At 36.2% G+C, this 25,879-nt stretch overlaps 1 protein-coding gene across 1 annotated transcript in view; it reads left to right on the forward strand.

The window, feature by feature from the left end:
• The window catches only part of LOC113857420 (ABC transporter B family member 26, chloroplastic-like), a 46,493-nt gene extending 20,979 nt beyond the window's left edge, over window positions 1–25,514 (forward strand). The window contains exons 10-19 of the mRNA XM_027489280.1: window positions 6,617–6,827; window positions 6,901–6,944; window positions 19,946–19,975; window positions 20,799–20,855; window positions 20,933–21,007; window positions 24,193–24,267; window positions 24,333–24,614; window positions 24,732–24,793; window positions 25,037–25,097; window positions 25,303–25,514. Coding sequence (XP_027345081.1) covers window positions 6,617–6,827; window positions 6,901–6,944; window positions 19,946–19,975; window positions 20,799–20,855; window positions 20,933–21,007; window positions 24,193–24,267; window positions 24,333–24,614; window positions 24,732–24,793; window positions 25,037–25,097; window positions 25,303–25,383 — 978 coding nt within the window. The 3' untranslated portion in view covers window positions 25,384–25,514. The remainder of the gene's footprint in view (window positions 1–6,616; window positions 6,828–6,900; window positions 6,945–19,945; window positions 19,976–20,798; window positions 20,856–20,932; window positions 21,008–24,192; window positions 24,268–24,332; window positions 24,615–24,731; window positions 24,794–25,036; window positions 25,098–25,302) is intronic.
• The last annotated feature ends 365 nt before the right edge of the window (window positions 25,515–25,879 follow it).

Below are 25,879 nucleotides of genomic sequence, written 5' to 3' on the forward strand. Positions count from 1 at the left end.
AAACTCATTGTTTAATCAGCGAGGAACTTATAGATTCTGCCCTTCTTTTAACTTTTGAGAAGTTCAGCATCTTCCGTGCATTTTTCTTTAAACTACTCATAACGGTCTAACTCTTGCCACAAATTTTGTAGGATTTGGGCATACTTGCTGACTAAACAATCCTCCTGTTTGGTTTGGTAGCAGAAATCCTAATCTTAATCTCATAGATTGGACAGCGTTACCCACCTTGAAATAGTTTGCTTTACAACTGTCCCATACTTCCTTGGCTGTTCTCAAAAACATTCAGGCATCATTCACTTCAGGTGTCATAGAGTTTCATAACCAAGACATTACAACTGCGTTTGCCTCATTCCATGAAGCAAATTTGGGATCTAATGATTCTGCGCTGTGTCAGTAAGATGACTTAATTTTCCCTTCCCCTTTAGAAAGGATTGGACAAAATGAGACCATTTTTGGCAGTTTTTCCCATTGAGACACAGGCTGGGTTGAATGCAGCTCAACAACACTCAAATTTTCAGACGGGGGGCAGTGGCTTTTTGTTTGTTGGACATCTTATGAAAAAGAAATATTGGCAATGCAGGCTGAAAAGGAACACCGCAGAATGAAAGAAACTCTGTGGAGATGCAGGCCACGAGATTAGACAGGCTCCCAAGGATTTTGGAGCGCAGATACCATGTCAGAAAATGTGTTTCTGATGATTTGATTAGAAGAACAATTGCTCTTAAATAGAATACAAGTCTAATAAAGGAAATCCCTAAACTATTGTATATACAGTTAATTCCTAAAATTAAGAGATTCTCGTACAATAAATACTAAATCAGACAACTAATGTTATCTCCTAATTATGGTATTTAATCCATACAAGGAAATATTATATTTAGGTCAATCTTTAGAAATTCTGACGGTAAGCAATACTTGAGACAGAAAAATAATTAGGGTAAAAATTTAGTGCCTCACTTGTCATTAAGAGGTTCTTATAATATAAATCTGTACAAAACTAGATCCCTTGATTATAGGGATTGACTAGGTAATTACAGCAAAATCCTAATTACATTATTTACATAATCAATCAGATTTCTATATAAAAGGAAAGAAGGTAAATATGGAAATACAAATATTCTCAACACTCCCCCTCAAGCTGGTGTATATATGTCATATGCATCAAGCTTGTTATAAATGTATATTATTCTTGGATCTCGAAGTGCCTTGGTAAGCATGTCAAGTAATTGATCATTAGAGTTCACAAACGACGTAACAATCTCACCAGAAAGAACCTTCTGACAAATGAAATAACGATCAATCTCTATATGCTTGGTCTGTTCATGAAACAGGGTTAGAGAAAATATGTAAGGCTGCCTGGTTATCACAAATAAGTCTCATATGTCTTACCTCACAAAACTTTAACTCAGCAATAAGTTGTTTTAGCCATACAAGTTCACATGAGGTATATTGGCCATTGCTCGATATTCAGCTTCAGCACTTGATCTAGCAACAACATTCTGCTTTTTACTCTTCCAAGCAATTAGGTTGCCTCCAATCAATACATAATATCCTGAAGTTGATCGTCTATCACTTGGGCAGCCAGCCCAATCTGCATCTATGTATGCAACAATATCAGTATGGTCTCTGTTTTCATAGACTAATCCTTTTCTAGGGGAACCTTTTGATGTATCTCAAGATTCGAATCACCGCATCTCAATGACTATCACGAGGGGAGTTAAGAAATTGGCTTACAATGCTTTCAGGAAAAGATATGTCTAGCCTAGTCATAGTAAGATAATTCAGCTTCTCGACTAGTTTTCGGTATCGATTTAGATCTGAATATAACTCCCCTTGATCCGGCATAAGTTTGACATTTGGATCCATAGGGGTATTAACTAGCTTACAATCCAACATTTTTGTTTCCTGACACCAGCTTTTGATTGAGCTACTTCAATCCCAAGGAAATATCGCAATCAACCCAAGTCCTTAGTTTGAAAATGTTGAAACAAATATTGCTTGAGTCGGGTGATACCATCATGATCATTGCTTGTGATAACAATGTCATCTACATAGACAGTAAGATAAATGCACTAGTTAGTAGAAGAATGTTTATAAAACACAGAATGGTCTGCCTCATTACGAGTCATCCCAAACTGTTGAAGAACTGTACTAAATCTGCCAAACCATGCTCGAGGACTTTGTTTAAGGTCATATAGAGCCTTACGTAACTTGCAAACAAATCCTTGGGACTCCTTCTGAGCAACAAAACCAGGAGGTTGCTCTATCTAAATCTCTTCCGCTAGATCACCATGGAGAAATGCATTTTTAATATCGAGTTGGTAGAGGAGCCAGCAATGTGTGGCAGCCATGGATAAAAAGAAGAGGCGAACTGAAGTCATTTTTGCAACAAGTGAGAAGGTGTCACCATATCCAAGTCCAAAAATCTGTGTGTAGCCTTTAGCGACTAATCAAGCTTTAAGCCGATCAATTTGTCCATCTGGACCCACCTTAATGGCAAACACCCAACGACAACCAACTGTAGATTTCCCAGGAAGAGAGAACAAGTGTCCAAGTCTGGTTGGATTCTAAGGCCTGCATCTCGTCAATCATAGCCTGTCGCCACCCTGGATGGGAAAGTGCTTCCTTGACTGTTTTAGGAATAGTAATAGAGGAAATAGCAAACACGAAGGCGCAATGGGAAGAGGATAAACGATGATAACTCAAGAAATTATAAATGGGATGAGGATTTCGAGTTGAATGTGTACCTTTGCGAAGGGCTATTGGCAAATCAGCAGGTGTGTTAGATGGATCCGGGGTAGGTAGAGCAACTGGCGTAGGAGATGAGCTGCCTGAATCTTCCAAAACTACTTCCTCTAGCGGAGCAAGATGAGGTCTACGCTGGTATGTAGCCAAGGGATAAGGAATAGCAGGTGAAGAGGGATTAGGAGGCTCTGGCACATCAGAGGTTGAAGGATTAGTGACAAGGGGAATATAGTAAGGAATGGAAAGAACCTGGAAAACAGAGCTTGGAGAGACTGATGTATTGAAATATGGTGTATCTTCAAAGGTGACATCGGCTGACATATAGAAGCGATGACTGGATGGGGAATAACACCTATATCCTTTCTGCAGCCGAGAGTAATCCAAAAAGAGACACTTAACAGCACGAGCAGATAATTTATTAAGTCCTAGAGTGAGATCATGGACAAAACAAGTGGAACCAAAAACATGTAGGGGAACTTTAAACAGAGAGTTATTAGGGAATAAAAATGAATGAGGTACTTTGTTATTTAAAGTAGAGGATGGCATCCTATTTATTAAAAAAGTTGTTGTAAGGACAGCATCACTCCAAAATTTTAAAGGTACATTAGCATGTGACAAAAGAGTTCGAGCAATTTCAATAATATGACGATGTTTTCTTTCTGCAATGCCATTTTGTTGAGGGGTGTTTGGACAAGTGGATTGATGCAACATGCCATGAGAAGTTATAAAATGATTAAAAGGTGCAGAAAAATATTCTTTGGCATTGTCACTATGCAAGATTTGAATAGAGCTAGCAAATTGTGTTTGAATTTCATTACAAAAATTCTGAAAAATTGTAAATAATTCTGAATGCTCTTTCATTAAGAAAATCCAAGTACATCTTGAATAGTCATCAATAAAAATAACAAAGTACCTATGCCCTAAGATAGAATTAACACGACTCGGACCCCAAACATCTGAATGGACAAGATCAAATGGAGATTTTGCTTTACCATGGACAGCACTTGGAAAGGAGGCTCAAATGTGTTTACCTAATTGACATGACTCACACTTCAAAGACTGTAAATGAGAGAGGTGAGAAACCATGTGCTTCAATTTATTTAGACCTGGATGACCTAGGCAACGATGCAAGAGAAGGGGGGAATCTGCAACAATGCAAACAACTGAGGTAGGAGGCTGGAAATAATAGAGACCATGCGATTCAGATCCTACTCCAATCGTCTGTCCTGTACTCTGGTCCTATATAGAGAAAGATTCAGCAGTAAATGTTCTGGAACAGTTATGAGTGCGAGTAAGTTGACTGATTGAGACTAAATTAAAGGGGCAACCAGGTACAAGAAGAACAAAATTCAAGGATAAATCAAGAAGAGGGGTAGTTTGTCCAATGCCAATGACATTAGCTTTTAAGCCATCAGCAAAGGTGATGTGGTGTGCTGTTTTAGGTTGTGACAGTTTTGAGAAAAGAGAAGGATTACCAGTTATGTGGTCAAAAGCACCATAATCTAATATCCAGGGTCCAACATACGATGAATGAGAGAGGCAAATTGTAGAGTTACCAAATTAAGCAGTGGCAGAGGAAGATTGTTGTGCTGCCATCTTCAGCTGGAGGTACTCCTTGTACTCCATATCTGATAGAATATTGTGGTTGTCTCCTCCAAGGTCAATTTGCTTTTCCACAGTGGAAGACTGAGAATATGTCACATTAGCTGATTTCTCGGGAAACCTAATCAAGGAATAACACTTATCTTGAGTATGGCCCATACGTTTACAATAGGAGCATTGTGGACAATTTCCAAAACTGCGAGCTCCTCTTCCACCACCTTGACCACGACTTCGACTCCACAGCTGATCACATTAGAGAAGAATGCAGAAGACTCTAAACCTGGTTGCGAACCATTTCCTATAGTTTCTTGAAAGGGAACACGCAACAGACAATGAATGAGATTCTCTGCTGTAGATACACTGGAATTTGTCAAAATTTGGTTTCGAATTCAAAATCTTTGTGAAGGCCATGAAGGATGAACACCATGCACATGTTATCAATCTTGTCTAAGACTTTTTGAAGGTCATTTCCTGTCAAAACCAATTTTACTTCATCAATGGTGGACTGTGCTTTGTTCAAATATTATGGGAGATTGTGATTTGTCATTTGAAGTGCAGCTAAATTATGTACAACATCTTAGAGACGCTGAACATCATTTAAATAGACACTACAAGCTTTCTTCCATATATCGTAACATGTCTATAAGTGCGAAAGTGGACTAACAACTTCGAATCAATGGACTGCCATAAAAGTGAAACTAACTGATAATCAGCCTTCTTCCACTAATCTCGTTCAGTGGGATTAATGTCACTTGCCGTCTTAGTCAAATGGTCAGAGAGACCTTGACCCAAAAACCATATTTCCACCACAGCTTGCCAATCTATATAATTTTTCCCATTAAGTTTCTCTGAAGTTATGGATGGATTTCCAGAGAAGACAAAGGATACGAGATTTTTGATTAAGGGTCCAGTGCTGTCAGGGGTCGCAGTTGACTTAGTTGAGTCAGAAGCCATGACTAAGCTTGGTGAGAGACAGAGGAGACTAAATACAGCTCACCAACCGGGAAAGGGACACCCAGAAGAGACAGAAGGTGTGCCGACAAGGTGAACGGGACCAGCGGCGAGACAAATGGAGTCGCGTAGGGCGGTGCATGGCTTTCACGCGCCGACAACCTAGTTTTCTGGTAACCGCACGTGGGACACCACGAGATGACGGCGATCGGTGGGGCAGCTGATCGGAGGCTTCTGGGGCTAGTAACGAAGTCATAGGCCAATTGGTGGCTGGACGTTGGGACAACTAGGGTTGGTGGTACTGTGCGACACTGTAGATTGTTTTATCAGGCCCACAGAATGTGAGCTCTGATACCAACTTGAGACAGAAAAATAATTAGGGTAAAAACTTAGTCCTTCACTTGTTATTCAGAGTTTCTTATAATATAAATTTGTACAAAACTAGATCCCTTGATTATATGAATTGACTAGGTAATTACAGCAGAATCCTAATTACATTATTTACATAATCAATTGGATTTCTATATAAAAGGAAAGAAGCTAAATATGGAAATACAAATATTCTCAACAGCAATCAATGAGGTGGTGTAGGAGTAATGACTAAAATGAGAGTATAACAACCACCTAGTCCACTAGGTGAGGTCGATTACATGGATCACATGATGCAATTGAGTTCTATAATTATGGTAATAAGGTAAATTGTAATTATGTTAATTAGCTAACTGGATATTTTGTAAATATTTTGTAACTATTGTTATTATCAATATAAATATATGCTCCATTGTGTAGTTGAAACACACATTCTATCAATGCTCTTTCATTTTTTATTCTCTTTTAACAATTTCAGTAAAAAATAAGATGTTTTAAAATATTATTTATCACTAGATCTCTTTTATAAATAATTTTTTTGAAGTTCTTTTTTATCTCCCTTTACCCTTTTTCACTAGACTAAACATTCATGTACTCTCTTCATTGATGTCTCTATTGGTCTTGTTTGCACATGTTCAAATCATCTTAACTGATTTTCTGTCATTTTTTTTTCAAAAGAGCTTCTGAGGCAGCTTATGGTTTGTAAGCATTAATGATACAAATAGTGTCTGATGCAACCAATAACTTCAAAGATAATATTGTGTTGTAGGTGGATGCATGAGTACATTTATAATCTCATATTATAATACAAATAGAACTAGTCATAACTACAAATGTATCAATCAAATCTTTAATTATAAGGTAATTGCTATTTACATATTCTAACATGTTAATTTGCTATCTAACAACTATAATTATATATTCCAACATGTCTAATTACAACTTGCAGATATTTGCAGTGCTATTAGGAGGGATATCTATTCTCCGATGTGGTGTAACTGTGGAACAACTTACCAAGTATGTACTATACTGTGAGTGGTTGATTTATGCTACTTGGAGGGTCACAAACAGCTTAACATCATTACTACAGTCCATTGGAGCATCGGAACAAATTTTCCAACTAATGAATCTTTTACCTAGTGACCAATTCATAGTCAAAGGTAATTGTCAGTCTCCTCTACTCATCAAGTATGGACATGTATATTGTTTAATTGGGCTTCTCACTGAATACAGGTGTGAAGTTGCAAAGGTTAGTGGGGCATATTCAGTTTGCAAATGTATCATTACATGGTTTATGATATATTGAGTTTCTTTATTTTTTGTACAATACATTAGGCTACTCCAGCTGAAAGATTATGATGGATATGGTTCTTTGTAGTTTTGATGGCCTTGTACTGGATCCTGTAAATTAATGCGGCGGGAATAGATCCCTCTTTCATGTTTAAACCATGAAAGCATATATTAAGGAATAGAGAGTCAAGGATATGTTTATCTAAAAGACTCACTGTTTTGTTTGGAAAACAATTGAAATAAATTGGCCGTTGGCCAAGGCTGGTTTCAACAGTACCTATAAAGGAGTCGTTAAGTCATTATGGCGAGCATTTCTAAGACGCATAAGGATAGCAGCATTTATACCTATGTCTATAAGAATAGGATGCCATTAAACCTCTCATAGACATAGGTATAGATGCTGCTATCCTTACGTGTCTTAGAGATGCTCGCCATAATGACTTCAACGACTCCCTTATAGGTACTGTTGAAACCAGTCTTGGCCAAGGACCAATTTATTTCAATTGTTTTTCAAATAAAACAGTGAGTCTTTTAGATGAACATATTCTTGACTCTCTGTTCCTTAATATATACTTTCATGGTTTAAACATGAAAGAGGGATCTATTCCCGCCGCATTAATTTACAGGATCTAGTACAAGGCTATGAACTCTTGTGCTTCTAGAGTCCTTCTCAAACCTCAAAGAAGTAAGACTACTTTATTTATCACTGATATGACGAAAGCTAATGTGTCTCTCCTGAGGATAATCAAGTGGGATGAAGTTTCCCTTCCTGAAAAGTGGGTTTTAGACAAGGCTTCGCCTTGTGTCTTTAGGCCTGCTCCTCAAATTGAAAATATTTCTCAAGATAATTCTAGGAAAGTTGAAATAACCTTTGATAGGAGAAACTCTTTCTCTTCCAGAGTAAATGCTTAAAGCAGTCGTAATAGTTTTGCTTCTGCTAGGAGGTCATTTTCTTACAGATCTCAAGCTTCTAGGACCGAAATCCCTAGATCTATTAATCATGATCCGTCCATAAACCTACAAGGTTTAGACACCTCGTCTAGAATTCCTAGAAATGTATATCAAACCTCTGAAAAAGAAGAAGAAAACCAGAGTATCCAATCTCCAACTTACTCTTCCCTTAATGAGTCTTATAATGTTATCTCATAAATTCATTATAGATAAGGAAACCCTTAGGAAAGATTTCTACTCTGAGAATTGGAAACCTCAAAGAGAGTGGTTCTTTCAAAATTATAAGGGAAAAAATAGATCAGATATCCAAGAGGAATTCTATCAATTTCTCGAAAAAGTCAAACAGAACATCCTATTCTTTAATTGGTATAATGCTTATACCATTCATAATAATATTGATTATCCTTGGCAAGAGGATGTTATTAATACTTCCTCTGCTAATGTTATATCTTGACAAATCAAAAATGGACAAATTGTTCAAAGTGAATATATATATATATATATATACCAACTGGGAACAAATCGTACAACATTCTGATTTTAATGTAAAAACTGGGAAAGATAATGGAAAGTGAAATATAAAGGAGTATGCAAGTAAAACTTACAAAAAAATCTTGTATCTTGTATTATATTGAAGAGAACTAATATAATGTTGATATTGAGAATAAAATTATAAAGAGAGTTTTGGAGTGATAGGTGATGAGAATAATGTTTTCATATGGAAGTTGGCTTGTGTCAAGTCTCTTCTTCCTCTTGAGCTTTTATAGAGAAAGTTTTCTCTGTTCTTAGATTTTTTCTTATTTCTTTCTTTTCTTTAGTCACTTCTTGTTTGTCATAGTAGTCTTATTTTCCTTTTAGTCATTTTTTTCTTTTGCTTTTAGTCACTTTTTGTTTGCCATAGTAGTCTTATCTTCCTTTTAGTCATTTCTTTCTTTTGCTTTTAGTCACTTCTCGTCTGTTATAGATTTTTGCTTTTACTTGTGCTTTTGTCGACACTTTTGTCTTTTGTTATTTTATTTTTATCTTTGAGAAAAAGAAAGATATATTCCATAACAGTCATTTTTATTTTCTTTTGCTAAGTTTTCAAAGTCTTCTAATGGATTTGTACTGTTCTGAGACCGTTCACTTTCTTCTTATATTTTTGGAGATATTAACTGGGTTATCTCATTGAACTCTTTTTCAATTTTTGCTGAATGAAGACTGGCTATTAATCTTTTTTTTTAGGATAACAACTCTTGATTAGCTTTTTTCGAAATAGCTGGTCTTTTTGAAGAGTTCTATGAAACTGGTCTTCCATGATATTGTAACTACTGATTTATTTTTTGTTTGCTTAATAATTTTAAATTGAATTTAGTCCACCATTTTATCTTTATTGACCTTAATAGTAATTGATCTTATTGGATAATATGGTAAACTTATTGACTCTACAGGCCCTACATTCCCAACCAAAACCAATAACGCCAACTGAACTTACCTCTAATAAGTTTACTATATTATCCAAATCAACCAGTTCTAATTACTTTTCTCAAAATGTTGTTAATCCTGATAAACAATATTTTAAAAAAGAAGATTATATCCCCATACTACTATAGAACTAGATTGATTCTCAATACCCAAAAATGAAATAGCCAAAACAATATTTCTTCCATATTGTCATTTTGTACCAACATCCTCCTAGCAAAAACGAGAATTCTATGTGTTAATTCTAGTTGATACTCAATCAATAGAATTAACTCATCATAGAAACCTAGAAACCAAAGAAATCATTTTTTTCAAACTCAAAATAAATAAAATATTAACAATACAAGATTGGAGACAGCCTTTGTTCCATTATAAAAGTTTTACAATAAATTATCAGCTAAAACAATACAATTATTTTGATTATATTGCAGCTTAGAGAAATATTTTGTATTTCAGACTAACTACTCATTCATGGTTTATCAGGTTTAGAAAAGAAATATTGTTAAAATTTCCAAAATGGTTCTATTACTGGTATCATGATTTTGGAGCAGAAACAAAAATATTTCCAGAAGAAGTCAAAGTTTCTTTACAACATTTTTAAGAAAAAACAAATTTACTCGAGTGTCAAGTTTTATCCTTTGTAGCCAGCATGGGTATAACTTGGACAGTTATGTGGGAGTATGATTCGGCAAAGCTTCATGAACATAAAACAATTCAATTACTAGTAAGGTCAATAAAAATAAAATGGTGGACTAAGTTCAATTTAGAATTATTAAGCTAACAAAAAATAAATCAGTGGTTACAATATCATGGAAGACCAGTTTCACAGAACTCTTCAGAAAGATCAGCTATTTCGAAGAAAGCTAATCAAGAGTTTTTATCCCAAAAAGCAAGATTAATAGCCAGCAAAAAAAATTCAATGAGATAATCCAATTAATATCTCTAAAAATATAAGAAGAAGGTGAACGGTCTTAGAATAGTCCAAATCCATTTGAAGACTTAGCAAAAGAAAATGAAAATGACTGTTATGGAATATATCTTCCTTTTTCTCAAAGATAAAAATAAAACAAGAAAAAATAAAAGTGTCACAAAAGTACAAGTAAAAGCAAAAATCTATGGCAGACAGGAAGTGACTAAAAGCAAAAGAAAGAAGTGATTAAAAGGAAGACAAGACTACTATAGCAGATAAAAAGTGACTAAAAGCAAAAGAAAGAAATGATTAAAAAGAAAACAAGACTACTATGGCAGACAAGGAGTGATCGAAGAAAAGAAAAAGATAAGAAGGAATGCAAGAACAAATAAAATTTTCTCTATAAAAGCTCAAGAGGAAGAAGATGCTTGACCCAAGCCAACTTCCATATAAAAACATTACTCTCATCACCTATCATTCCAAAACTCTCTTTGTAATTTTATTCTCAATATCAACATTGTATCAGTTCTCTTCAATATAATACAAGATTTTTCTGTAAGTTTTACTTGCATGCTCTTTTATATTTCACTTTCCATTATTATCTTTTCTAGTTTTTACATTAAAATCAGAATGTTGTGCGATCTGTTCCCAGTTGGTATATATATATAAAAGCTGCAGAATGTGATATATTTGAGAAAAACAAAGGAATGTCTAGAAAAGCTGAAATAAAGAGATTTAGACAATAAAGATAAGTATATAACAATGAAAGTCAAGGAAATAAACAAGTTTAAGCCTCTAACTCAATTCCTTTAAAGTAAGAACATTAAAAATCAAATAAAATTAGAACTGAATGAGGAGAGATTTAGACAAAATAAATAAATAAAAGAAACAAAATAGAAACTGAAACCTATAGCCAAACAGAAGACTTGGCAGATAAGAACCAAAAAAAAGAAAAGGACAATGAGAAGAGAACAACTTGCAGAACAATAGCAAAACAGAGAAAGATAGAGCAAATGGCAGGAAATGCAGAACAAGGGTCAAAGAACAGTGGTTTGCCAAAAACAAGCTGGGAAACACCAGCAGCTCACTGGAAAGCCACTAGAGAGTAGTGGGTTGATGGGTCACACAAAACTAAAGGGTTAGAGAAAAGATGGTGCAAAATTGTGAAGAGGCACGATCGGTTTTTTTAACCCCATTTAAAGCCTTTTTAGTTTCAACCCAAAAACCCCAAAATAACCCCCCCCCCCTAAATGGTTTTGCAACGTTTTTAAATTTTGAACGTTTTTGGATTTTTGATAAATCTCCCAGGACGGACAAAGATGCATGCAAAAAGCCACAATTTCCGCTGCTACAGAATTTGTGAGGAAGAACGAAGATGTCGAGGACAGAAGATAGAGATGTGGAACAAAGAGAGAGATGCAGGTCGCATAAAAGGAAAAAGAAAGAAGTTATTAGGACTGGGTCGGTTCGCATAGTGGCTGCCACTGTAAACCCTCCATTTTCTGCCATGGTTGTGGTGGTTTGGGTGGGAACTGCCAGCGACATCAGCCATGCTGCCGCCATGGCTGTTTTTTAACAACACTGCTTCTCAAGAAATGAATCAACAATAATCATTGCCATTTGATTATTTGAGAGCAACATTTGTTAATTATTCTTCACTTATTCGTGATATTTCCTTTGCCTTCTATATGCCATTCATGTACTTGCCACCAACTTGAGCACTATCCAAATGTTTCTGTTACAAGTTGACAACTACTGTTCCAATACCTTCACCCGAGCTTACATGATTCCACCCTCCTTATCATCATTAGAGTCGTGGGTGAGTGGCTGCTCTTCTTCCCTTCCCAAAAGTGTGCAAAGCCACCTATGTGACTCCACCTTGTCTTGGTTGATACTACCTTCTTCGAGTTAGTTCCCTTTATGGGTTTTCTCCTTTTCCCTCACCTTCTAAGTTAGAATCTGTCACACTTACCTCATCTTTTCCCTTTTACTTCTGATGTTTTTCAACCACTAGAGACACTATTTCCTCCAAATATTCCTCTTTTGCTTCATTTACTGGAGGTATATCATAGACAACATCATACGTCCTACTTGCCACCACAGGCTAGTGATGAGACTCCTTTTGATTTACCTCCAACACCAACTCCTTTGACTCCTTTGGTCTTGTCTCATAAACCTGATCTTCCTACAGCTCTTTGGAAAGGCACATCTTACTCATAGTTTTTCTCGTCATTATGTTGTTCTAACATATCATCGTTTGTCTCATCTCTCGTATATTTGTCTTTTTCCTCTATCCTTTATTTCTATTCCTAAGAATATAGGTGATGCTCTTTCCCATCTTAGTTGGCGACAGGTCATAATCGTTGAGATGTGTGTACGTTAGAGTAGTGGCACTTGGAACCTTGTTCCTCTTCTTATAGGGATGTCTATTGTTAGATGCAAGTGGATTTACATTGTGAAGGTTGGTTCTAATCGTCATATTAATTCCATTAAGGCTCGTTTGGTGGCCAAAACTTATACTCAAGTTTTTGGTTTAAGTTATAGTGATACATTCTTTCTAGTGGCCAGAATAGCCTATGTTCCTGCAATCACCCCTTTATCAACTTGACATTTAGAATGTTTTTCTTGATGGTGATCTCATGGAAGAAGTATATATGGAGCAATCTCCTAGATTTATTGTTCACAAGGAGTCTTTAGGATTAGTTTGTTGTCTCTAAAAATCCTTGTATAGCCTCAAACAATTTTTTAGACATGGTTTGGTTAATTTCATAGTGGTTCTAGAATTTAGAATGACTTGAACTGAAGTTTATCACTAAATTTTCTATCACTATTCTACCTTAGGATTATTTGTGTGTTTATTTCCATGATATTGTTATTACTAGTAGTGATCATCATGGCATTAAGCAGATAAAGCAACATATATGTCACCTATTTTAGATAGAAGATCTTGGCAGACTTTGATACATCTCGGGAATAGAGGTAGCACAATTTAAGGATAGCATTGTGATTTCTCAAAGAAAGTAAGTATTAGATATCTTAGAAGAAATGTGATGGGTGCTAAGCTTGTAGACTCTTTTATGGATCTTAATTCCAAACATTTGTCAAGTTAGGAGGAGTCTCTTTTTGATCCAAAGAAGTATAAGAGGTTTGTTGGGATGCAATAATGCACTCTAAAATACATCAAAGGAGCTCTAGGAAAAGGACTCTGTGAGTATAAGGGTCACACTGAATTGTATGTTACTCTTATTTAGTTTGGGCAAGCTCTCCTATTGATAGGAGATCAACTTTTGGCTATGGCATTCTCATGGGTGATAATTTGACTTCCTAAAAAAGTAAGAAATTGAGTGTAGTTACTCGTTCAAGTGAAGAAGCAGAATGTCACTTCATCAAGGAGAAATCTTTTCGAAGACATCACCATCAACTTTATCAATTCGAATGATCAATTGTTAGACATTTTCACCAAGTCCTTGTATTAGTTATATATGAGACAAGTTTGATGCCTATGACCTATATGCTCCAACATATGGGAGAGTTAAATATACATAATTATAATAATATGAAAGTTTATCACTCTGTTTCCTTTCAAAAATGCAAAATCCATAAGAGCTCTGTAGTGTTTGAAATAGACATCAGTTCAAGATTATAGAGAGCAATTTGAGGGGTACGGATCCTTTCTGCAGTTCTGATCCCAAATTCCTTGGGGGTATTCTCCTAAATAGGCTGAAGCAAATTGAAGTTGCTTGTGCCTCAGAGAATCTTTACCTGAGGCTATGGATTATGCTTAGTGTATTAATGAGAATTGAATGCCAAAGAAAGATGAGATTGCTCACAAAGTAATGATGGGGCAGTATAAGGGAGTTATCCATCTTTAACAGGAGCTACTCATATGAAGTTGAGTCTACACGTCTAGGCTACCTACACAAACTAATCAGAAAGGAGGCATAGTTGACAACCAGCAGGTCCAATCTTTGGACTCCAATGATACTTTTAGAAGCCAAGGAAGGAGATTCAAAAGTCTCTCCGATGCAGAATTACAGACCATATATGCAACAAATACAATAATCAAATCTTATCCCATTATGTGAGGTCGGCTGCATGGACCATACAACGCCATTGAGTTTATTCAAAAACCAAATTATCTGCAATATTATATTTTGCTTAAGTATTTTTTAATAATTGTCTTTAAAATTCTTCTAGGTCTCTATCTCTTTTGACTACAATTAAATTCATAGCCTCTAGTCTCTTCATTGGTGCTTTCAGTGACCTTGGCACATAACTAAACCACTTTAAGCGACTTTCTATCATCTTTTTTATTATTGGTGATACTCCAATATTAGTGTTTAAATAATTTCTTATCTTGTCCTTTCTGGTGTAGCTACTTATCCATCTTAACATTCTCAATTTTGTTATTCTTACTTTTTTCTCATGTTGTTCTTTTAAGGCTTAGCATTTACTATCATATTAGATACTTGGTTGTATAAAATACAATGAAACTTCTCTTTCAGCTTGATTGGTATTTTACTGTCATCAATAACTCGATGTTTTTCTCCATTTTAACAACCTAGCTAGTATTTTATGAGTAATATTTTCATTAATTTTTCTATCTTCTGTAGAATCGATTCCAAGTACTTGAACTTAGGTACTTGCAGTATAATGTCATCTCCAATTTTAATTTCCAATGCATGTTTCATCTTGTTTTCTTTTTTAAATTGCAACATGCCCTATTTTATTTCTGCTTGAGTGAAAACCTGATAGGCCCCAAGGCGAAGATTGGCTGAGGGAAACTTTGGTCCAAGATGAGGTTGCTGGATCTAAGCTATGGAAGGTGTATTTCCGTAAGAAAAAGAAGAATATGCAGGTTGCTGAGTTGGCACAAAGCTAGTCGGGCAACAACTGTGCATGTGGTTACATAGCGGTGAGAGAGAATTAGGGAGGATCTTTTTGGCATTTGATATCTTTCTATTAGAATGGAGAGCCAATGAGTTCTCTACAAGAGCCTTAGCTTTGGGCACTGGAAGAATACTTTTTCCTCTGTATTTTCCCTTTTCCAATCGAATAATACAGATACTTGTACTCTCTTTCAATGTTTTGCCTGCCATTTTGCTGTTTTCTGATTACAAGTCTGTATCATTTGGTCTGACCTGCCAAATACCTCGTTCCCAAAAGGATGAAAAGGGTGAGTTGAGGGCTTTAGCTTACTTTCCATTTTGGGTTGATTACTAGGCTGTAATATCTGATGTTCAGAAGGATGACAAGTTAAAGAAAATTATTGATCAATTGCAACAAGTGGTGTGTAACCAACTAGGTTTTTCTTATAAACATAGTGTGCTGTATTTTGAGGATACGTTGGTCATAGCTGAAAATTCTCCCTGGATAAATAAGCTCTTAATGGAGTATCATTTGACCCCTCAAGGTGGACATTCGGGTTTTAATAAAACCTATAAGCACTTAGCTGCTAATGTGTACTGGCATGGAAATACTTAGCTTCTTCTCCTGGAGGGTTATTACAACATCTTCCAATTGCGGAGAGATGGGGAGGACTTATCTATGGATTTCATAACAGGATTACCCCGGTCCCATGGATATGAGGCTATTATGGTAGTAATGGATCGCCTTTCAAAGTATGTACACTTTGTACCATTGAAACACCCTTATACTACCAAGTTACGTGTCGAGATTTTTGTGAAAGAGGTGGTGCGTCTTCATGGGATACCCACTTCGGTTGTTAGTAATCGTGACCCGGTGTTTATGAGCTACTTGTCAAGATTTTTAAGGAGTTTTGCAGTAAAAGAGTTGGTTTTTCTGAAGTTTTGTCCCCACAGACAGCATTCTGCCATGACCCGAATTAGTCCCAAGCTTGCTGCTCGATATTTTGGACCATTTGAGGTCCTTGAATGCATTGGTGCAGTGGCCTATCGTCTGAAATTACCTGCTTCAGCATGTATTCATCCGATATTTCATGTGTTGCTGTTATGATCTTTTGCTAATCTAGGAGAATCACTCGAAGACTAGAAGAGAATAGGGATCTTCAAACAAGAATGAATCCCGAATATTATTGATGATAAGAAAAGAATACAGAAAAGAGTATAGAAAAAACGTAATGAATCTCAGTAATGATTACAATGCAGAAGTTCTCCTTATAACTACCTAACAAAACAGTTGCTACCCTTCCCGAATCAGAGTAACTAACAAAACGGCTCAGCCACTTAGCTGCCACCTATCCTAACTGACTTAGCTAGTTACAATTACTGATATACCCTTTTACAATTTCTTATAACAATGCCCCCTACCAAGCAGCATCCTTGTCCTCAAGGATGGAACAAAGGGTACTTCCTTTTGAGATCATAGTAATACTCCCAGGTAGGGTCTTCTTCAGGCCGATTCTTCCATTTAACCAACACCTTAGTAGCAGCCACACCTTTCCTCTTCACCGTAGTCCTGTCTAGAATGGCCTCAGGTTCTAAGTTTCCCAAAGAGTCATCAGGTTGGAAGGGAAGTGAAGAGGAAACTGCTGCATTTCCTATGTGCTTCTTCAATTGTGAAACATGAAACACATTATGGATTCTAGCATCAGTTGGTAACTCTAGTTTGTAGGCCACCTCACCAATCCTGTCCAAGACCTTGTAGGGACCATAAAACTTGGGACTCAGCTTGGCATTAATGAAGATGGGATCCCTATCACTGGTTATGGAACTAGGGAAGCCATGCAATTTAAACACATTGTCCACAAAGAACTGTGCTACCTCCTTAGCAGTGTAAGGATGAGATAAGGCCATAAAGTGAGCAGCCTTACTTAGCCTATCCACAACTACAAATATGACCTGCTTCCCATAAGACATAGGTAATCCTTCAATAAAATCCATGTTGATGTGTTGCCAAATCTGCTCAGGTATGGGTAAAGGTTGCAACAAACCTGGAGATGCTACAGTTTCATACTTACACCTTTGACAAGACAAGCATTTAGCTACAAAGTTCTTTACATCCAGGGACAACCCCTTCCAATGCACAATGGACTTGACCCTTTGCAATGTTGCATTAACACCTGAATGCCCTCCAACAGCAGAAGAATGCAGCCATTGCAGAATTTTGTTTCTTAATTCTAAGTCATTGCCCCCCACCAGCCTTCCTTTCCTCCTCAATTCCCCCTGCTGCCAGGAATAATGCTTATGAGAGTTGGAATTCAACTGTAGCTCTTGAATCAGTTTTTGAACATTGATATCCTTGGACCAAGAGGACTTGATTCTATCCATCATATCAGATTGTAACTGATAGGTGTGCAACACCAAGCATTCAGCTTCCACCCGTGAAAGAGCATCAGCCACCTTATTATCCAGACCCTACTTATGTTCTATAGAAAAATCAAACTCCATCAGTTTAATCAACCACTTTTGCTGAAACACTGTGTTGAGTCTCTGATCAAGCAGGTACTTGAGGCTATAGTGATCAGTTTTCATCACAAAGTGCCTGTTTAACAGGTAATGTCTCCACCTTTGTACATCAAACACCACAGCAAGTAGCTCCTTTTCATAAGTGGACAGTGACTGCTGTTGCTGATTCAGAGTTCTGCTGATATAGGCAATTGGATGTTGTTGCTGCATTAATACAGCACCAATGCCTTGCCCTGAAGCATCAACCTCCACTACAAATTCCTTATCAAAATCAGGCATTGCTAAGACAGGTGAATTACACAATAACTCCTTCAATCGATGAAATGCAGCTCTGGCCTAGTCAGTCCACACAAAATTATCCTTTTTCAACATGTCAGTGAGGGGCCTTGCCACTGTTCCAAATATATGGACAAACCTTCTATAGTAACCAGCTAAGCCCAAGAATCCTCTTAGCTGTTTCAAGGTTTGAGGCAGTGGCCACTTCTTGACAGCCTCAATCTTACTTGGATCAGTAGATACTCCCTCTTTAGTGATGAAATGACCCAAATATTCCACTCTAGGTACAGCAAAGAAGCATTTGGTTTTCCTAGCATACAGACGATTGTTCCTGAGAGTAGTCAGCACCTGTTTCAGATGAATAACATGATCCCCTAGGCTGTTGCTATATACCAGTATATCATTAAAAAAAACCAGTAGAAACTTCCTTAAGAATGGCTGAAAAATGGAGTTCATGAGTCCCTGAAACAAGGCAGGGGCATTAGTGAGCCCAAATGGCATCACTACATACTCAAAATGACCACCATGAGTCCTGAAGGCAGTCTTGTGGATATTAGCAGAGTCCATTCTGACTTTATTATAGCCAGACCTCAAATCAATCTTGGAAAACAAGCAGGAACCATGAAGCTCATCCAGTAAATCATCCACCAATGGAATAGGGAACTTATTCTTGACAGTATTCCTGTTCAAGTCCCTATAGTCTACACATAACCTCCATGAGCCATCTTTTTTCCCTACCAAAACCACAGGGCTAGCATAAGGGCTGCTACTGTTCTAAATTAACCCTGTTTTAAGATATTCTTGTACCAACCCATCAATGACATCCTTTTGATGTTTGGCATAACGGTAAGGTCTCTTGTTTACAGGATTAGCACCTTGAACTAAAGGAATTTTATGATCATAACTAGGTTTAAATGGAGGTAACTGGGAAGGTTCTTCAAAAACATCACTAAACTCTTGTAGAAGTTGATCAACAGCAGGTGGTAATTCTGACTGCTCAGCATTAGCAGAGAGGGAATGCATCAAGTCCCCTTCCTTTTCACAAAGTTGCAGCATAGAGATGTGGACTCCTCCCTCTAAAACCTTCCCTAATTGCTGCTGTTTGACAGGCTTAATGGTGGTAGAAGTCAATCCCCGTAATACATGTTTTCTCCCCTATGCTTAAACTCCATCTGCAACTTATCAAAGTTCCAAATAATGTCACCAAGGGTGACTAACCACTCCACCCCCAAGACTAAATCATAACCCTCCAGAGGAATTAGGAAAACATCAGAAGTAAAGGTAGTGTTTCCAATGTGCCATGTGAAATTTCTGATTATAGAAGAAATGGTGAATTGAGAACCATCAACCACTGTGACCAATAAAGGGTCAACTTGGTCCAATCTGCAATCAAACTTTTGAGCAATGCCCTCATCTAAGAAGTTGTGAGTGCTGCCACTATCAATGAGAATGTGCAGGGTATGTTTCCTGTGAAAACCTGTGACTCTCATTGTCTTGAAGTTTGCCACACCAGTCAATGAATTTACTGAAATCTCAGGTTGATCAGGGGTCAAGGTTTCTTCAGAAGCATCCTCAAACGTATCTTCATCATCAACAATCTCCATTACTTGAACTTGGAGTTTCTTGTGAGTCAATCTGTGCTCATAAGAGTAAGGCTCATCACAAAAGTAGCAAAGGCCCTTAGTTCTTCTGTCACTCATGTAAGCAGGTGTGAGATTCCTCTGAGATCTGGTCCGAGGCTTAGCTAATTCAGTTGAAGCAGTACTGTTAGAACTAGGGACAGATTTCTGCACCACCACAGATAAAAGGCTTTGCTCACACTAGTAGGCTGGAACATTTTGACTACCATACTAGTATTCCTTTTAACATGTACTCATCAGACAGAGACAAACGATTAATCAAAACATTGAATTGATCGTAATATTCAGCGACTGATTTCGTCTGTCTTAAATCCATTAAATCTGCCATGGGATCATCACAAATATCCCCAAAACGTTCTAAGATCAACTTCTTATATGCAGGCCAAGATAGAGTCGAACAATTCAAAGATTTATCTAAGGCCGTGTGCCATTGAAGAGCACGACCCTCTAAATGGACAACAGCAAGTCTTACACGAACATCATCCGGAGAATTGTCAATCAAGAAAAAATTTCACACTGGTAAATCCATTGTTGTACGTTATCGCCATTAAATCTTAGAAAATCAATACGTGCCAAACGTACGTTATCGCCATTAAATCTTAGAAAATCAATACGTGCCAAACGTGTTCCACAAGAATATGAAGACGAAGGATTATTACCCGAACCTGATGTGCAAGGAAAAGCAGAATTTTCCAGCGAACGTTGCTGCAGAAATTCTTGAAACATGTCTTTCAGAGAATCACCAAGGCTTCGCTGAATGGACCCAGCCAATTCCACCGAACGTGCTTCCAAACGTCCAGCAACTTTGTCTTCAAGATCCAACTTTGTAAATATTTTTAATTGTTTATTTACTTTATTTCCTCTTTTAAGCTTAGTCTAATTTGGGTAGTTATTATAATATATTGTTTCCCTACTTTAGGGTGCTGATTTCCTTATTTTTTTGGTTTGTAATTTCCTCTATATAAAGTAGGAATCTTTGTACAATTAAAGTGTCAATAATATTCAGTTATTGGACTCTATCTGTAACCTAGGTACTGACTATTGTAATTTGTAATATTTGACAGCATTATAATCACTTTCAATCCTGACTTTTTATCTTGCATCCCTTTTTCCTCAATTCTGTGTCCATGTCGTGTCTGGCCGCGTTGGAGTTCATTCTTTATAGTTTGTAACTTATTAATTGTTAAAATTCCATTGTTTCTGATATTTGAACAGATGCCTGTTCTAGAACACTTAAACTTCTCCATAGAAGCAAATCAAGTCGTTGCCATTGTAAGATCTCTCTTTGTTCCTAGTGATTTAATGTTGGTTATGCTCTAATATTTATCTGACATCTCTACCTTGCGCAGGTTGGTCTGAGTGGTAGTGGAAAGAGCACATTGCTCAACCTTTTACTTTGTCTGTATGAACCTAATAGTGGTCAGGTAAACAATTAATATCTTTCAATCCTGGTAAATTGAAAATTAAATTTATATTTAGAAAAGGAAGAGCTGCATGCTCATCATCGACTACTTGATTAGTTGTTTGTTTGAATCATTTTTATGTTGCTTCCCCGACTCAACATGATGTGCTTTCTATGCTAATTGGTGCTCAATGTGTAAATATTGCAGTTATGATATTATTTTCGTTGTCTGAGTCAGATGGTTGAGCTTGAATATGACATAGTTGAGCTCAATGTGCTTTCTATGCTAATTGTTTGTTTGAATCATTTTTATGTTGCTTCCCCAACTCAACATGATGTGCTTTCTATGCTAATTGGTGCTCAATGTGTAAATTTTGCAGTTATGATATTATTTTCGTAGTCAGAGTCAGAAGGTTGAGCTTGAATATGACATAATTCACTTGTTATTTATTTTGTTCTTGGCATATTTGATCTATACATATGTGTGATTTAGAAACATAGGACATTGTTTTTCTTTGAATTATACAGAGAAGTGAAAATACACGTTGAAGACCAAATAAATCCTCATAAGGAGCAGAAAAATAATTATAACAAAACAGCAACGAGGAGGTTATATAATACGACTAAGATACCAATTTTGTTGTGGCTAAAACTAGAAATTTTCATGAAAGAACTGCAAGCAAACAGGTGAAGAGATTATCTCAGAGCAAGTATAATTTTTGAAAATATGGGCTTTCTTCTCCATTTCCCTCCATTTCTTTTTTATTTATCCACGTTTGAACAAAAAAGCATTAGTTACTATCTTTTCAATTATGCCCTTATCTTTACTTTGTTTTAAAAACTTTACACACTATCATAAATTTGATGCAAACTGGTTGACCCAATAGGAAAATAAAGCAATTCAATAAAAGGAAAATTGAGAAGGTGGTACTGATATTGTTTGATATGAAAAGGAAAATCAGTAGAATGAGTATTCTACAGCCACAGTAAGCAAATGCCCTCCATCCATAACCAACTTATTGATTCTAAAAGATAACCCCAAATCCCACTATAATGGGCTCCTCCTTCCTTCACAAACAAACTATTCTCTCTCTCTGCCACGTTGATTCCTTGCCCATGTTTTTCTTATTTCTTCTAGTGTAAAATCTCCATAGTCTGGGCTTGGCCAATTACTGGACGAACTGGCCATTTGATCCCCTATTCTCAACTGCAATCCTAACACTGCGTGTCCCTTGAGATGTGTCCTTAAGGCTGAACTTGGGAAATTCACTTTTAATATTTAAACTCTTCCTCTCATGTATCTTCTTCAACAGGTGTCTCCTTCCATTGAATCAGCATTTGACTAACAGATTCCCCATCTTTGGTTACTGTTCTGGTTGCAAGGACTGCTGTGGGCTCTTGCTGATTTGCTGCATCACTCTCCATACCTTGAGGCAGCTCTTCCTCCACTCTATAGTTGCCAACAAATTTCTTCAACAATGAGATATGAAAGACTGGATGAAGTCTACCGATCCTAGTAAGTGGAGTTTGTAAACCGTAACTCCTACCTTTTCCATTACTTGAAATGGACCATAGTATCTAGGGGGTAGTTTGGGACTGATTCTAGCCCCTACTGTCTGCTGTTCATGAGGTCTCAGTTTAAGAAATACCCACTCAAATTACGTTCTATCCATTTATGGTGCTTTAGTTGTCTGAGAATTTCATCTCTGTCTGTCAGCTCATGTTGCACCGCTTCTACAATTTACCCTAGTAAAAAATGCGTGATTTTAGGTAGTGGTTTGCTGTATACAATTGTGAATGGCATGGTCTGTGTGGTGCATGGAAGGTCATATTGCACCAATATTCAACCCATGGTAGCCAATGCTCCCAAGTCTTTGGTTGATCAATGTTGAGAAAGGAGAATGAGAAACATAAGATGAATCTGTGTGTCTTGACTACACAAAGGAACATAAATGTATAATAGGGATCATTGATATAGAATATAATAATATCTACCAAACTTGTTGCATATATAACTAATTCGAGGACCTCTTAAAGACTTGGTATAGACATATGCTAGTTGATCATGAGAATTTACAAAACTTGTAGTGTTGTTTCCGAATAAAATCTTCTCTCTAATGTTCTCTTTCTCCCCTAGGTTTATTGTTCTTATCTTTATTGCTGCATGTTGGAACACTCTCCATCTCCTTCCATGCTGATGTGACAGTAATAAAACACCGTTACAGTCTTGTTTTGAGGCAAATATCATTGCAACCAGTAACATGAAAACTCACAATGCAAAAGGAATGGGATTTCAATTTGCATAACACGACAAATGCTTCTACTTTCTTCTTCATTTCTTTTAATTTCAAATTCTTACATCTGTTCTTCTTTGAAAAAAGTCAGATTTAAAATTAGTTTGAAGACAAACTCGATTTGAAACCAGTTTTAAACCAAAACTAAATTTTAAAACCAATTTTAAACTGGTTCTAAAAAAAATTAGTTTAAAATTCAATCTATATAATTGTTTTTAAAATAGATTTAGATTGACTTTATGTCAAGCCAATCCATGCGCGTGCCTACTTGAAACGATGAAGCCTCGAGTTGATTTGAAATCGTCCCTCTCATATATCCAATAGGTCGGATCAGTTTGATGCAAACTAGTTGAACCAACAGGAAAATAATGCAACTCAATAAGGGAAAATTGAGGTGGTACTGGTATTATTTGATATGAAAAGGAAAATTAGAAGAATGAGTATTCTACCCCAATAGGGCTAGGCTATTAGAGAGAGAGAGTTAATGCCCCTCATCCATAACCAACTTCTTGATTAAAAGATACCCCTTCTCTCACATCCCAATCCCACTAAGATGTATTCCTCCTTACATGGTTAACAAACTTTCTTCTCTCTCTCTACCACGTCAATTCCCTTGCCTGTATTTATTTCTTCTAGCGTAAATTTTCCATACTGTGGGCTTGGCCAATTGCTGGACTCACTGGCCATTTGAGCCCCTATAAGTGAATAGATTAAAAAGAAAAAAAAGGAGTATGTTAGAAATAATCTTTACATTGTCGTAACCCTTGGTCTCTTGATCTCTGACATTCATGGCATAAATTTAACAACCAGTTGTGACTAATTTGAAATGTATTATCACTATCAATCGTGTTTATATACACAGACATTCTTGGTATTAATTTCTTATGTGATCTACATCTACATTTATATACAGATATATATTGATGGGTTCCCTCTTCAAGAGTTGGATGTCAGGTGGGTGAGACAGAACATCGGCTATGTTGCACAGGTTAGGCAACTAAAACTGTACTTCATACATAGTTAATTCATTTTCTGAAATCTTAAATCAAACAGGAATCCCATCTCTTTCACATGGACATCAAGTCAAACATAAAGTATGGTTGTCCTAGGAACATAAAACAAGAAGATATTGAATGGGCAGCTAAAAAGGCCTATGCCCATGACTTTATTTCTTCACTTCCTAATGGATATGAAACCCTAGTTGACGACAATGTACTTAGTGGTGGACAAAAACAGCGGATTGCCATTGCCAGGGCCATTCTTAGGGACCCAGTTATTATGATACTTGATGAAGCAACCAGTGCTCTAGATTATGAAAGTGAGCATTATATCAAGGTATATTTCTCAAATTCTAGCTTTTGAAATTTATAATTTCCATTCCTTAAGTAAATCCATATTTATCTAAAAGAAAAATGAACAAGTAACTGTTTTCTTGTTATGTTCTTATTTCAGGAAGTGTTGTATGCGATAAAAGATGAATCTAAAACAAGAACCATCATCATAATTGCACATAGGTGAACTTTTTACCACTTTTCTTTTTCTTTTTGTTTGGAAAATGTTAACCACAACCGTTAAGACTGAGTTTAATTATTGAAAAGAAGCATTTATTACATTTTTATAACTTTGATATAATAAATGTGTTCTTTTCTAATAAAACTTATTACTTTTGAATGTTTCAACTCAGTCTTAAAGGTTGAAGTTAACAAAATCTTGTTTTTAATAGGATTAGTTAAATTATAATCACCAAAATTTCACAGGCTTTCTACTATTAAAGCTGCTGATAGGATCTTTGTTATGGATGATGGTCGCATCATTGAGGTGACTTCCAGTTGAACTGCTATAACTTATACTTTTGTTCCAAAATTTTCATTTTATGGTTATGACGGGAAACAATTGTGGAATTATATGGTTGCGTAAGCAGGATTCCCATCCAAAAAGATTTTGGCACTATTCATTCAATTCTTTAAGGCAGCTTAACGCCATTGCATAATCAATATATTTTTTTAATTTGTCCCTTTTCCAGATGGGAAACCATGAAGAGCTTCTGCTCAAGGATGGGCTCTATGCAAAGTTATATAAAATTCAATCAGGTATTTTGACTTGATTTAAGATAGACTTCGACTTTAATTCGGTAGTGATGAAGAGGACTCTGCAATTTAAATCTACAAAGCCTGAGGTGGAACACTTGAAGACACTTACAAATGTTGCAAAAAAAAAAAAAAAATGCCTAACTTCTGCAAGAATATATGGAAAGGTCCCTTTTTTTCGGTCCAAGGGAGACAAGGTTTGACGCTGGTCCTCCCATCTCATGTCCCTTGTAGGAGCTAAGTATGATTTGATTTTTAAATCATCTTATATTATCGTCATAATTATATATATTAAATTTTATATGATTTAGATATTTTTAAAGTATATTTTATCAAATTTGATATTTATTTGTATTTTAAAAATATATCCTCCTTATATAACCTGCTTATTGATTTTGAAATTAGTTAAAATTTGTGTATAACAGAGCATCTTTAAATGATTAGATAACAAAATTCAATGTTGATAATTTGAATGGAGATCTTCTATATATATATATATATATATATATATAT

Source organism: Abrus precatorius, unplaced genomic scaffold (genome assembly GCF_003935025.1).
Source record: "Abrus precatorius isolate BTA unplaced genomic scaffold, Abrus_2018 Scaffold2, whole genome shotgun sequence".
Classification (NCBI taxonomy): Eukaryota; Viridiplantae; Streptophyta; class Magnoliopsida; order Fabales; family Fabaceae; genus Abrus; species Abrus precatorius.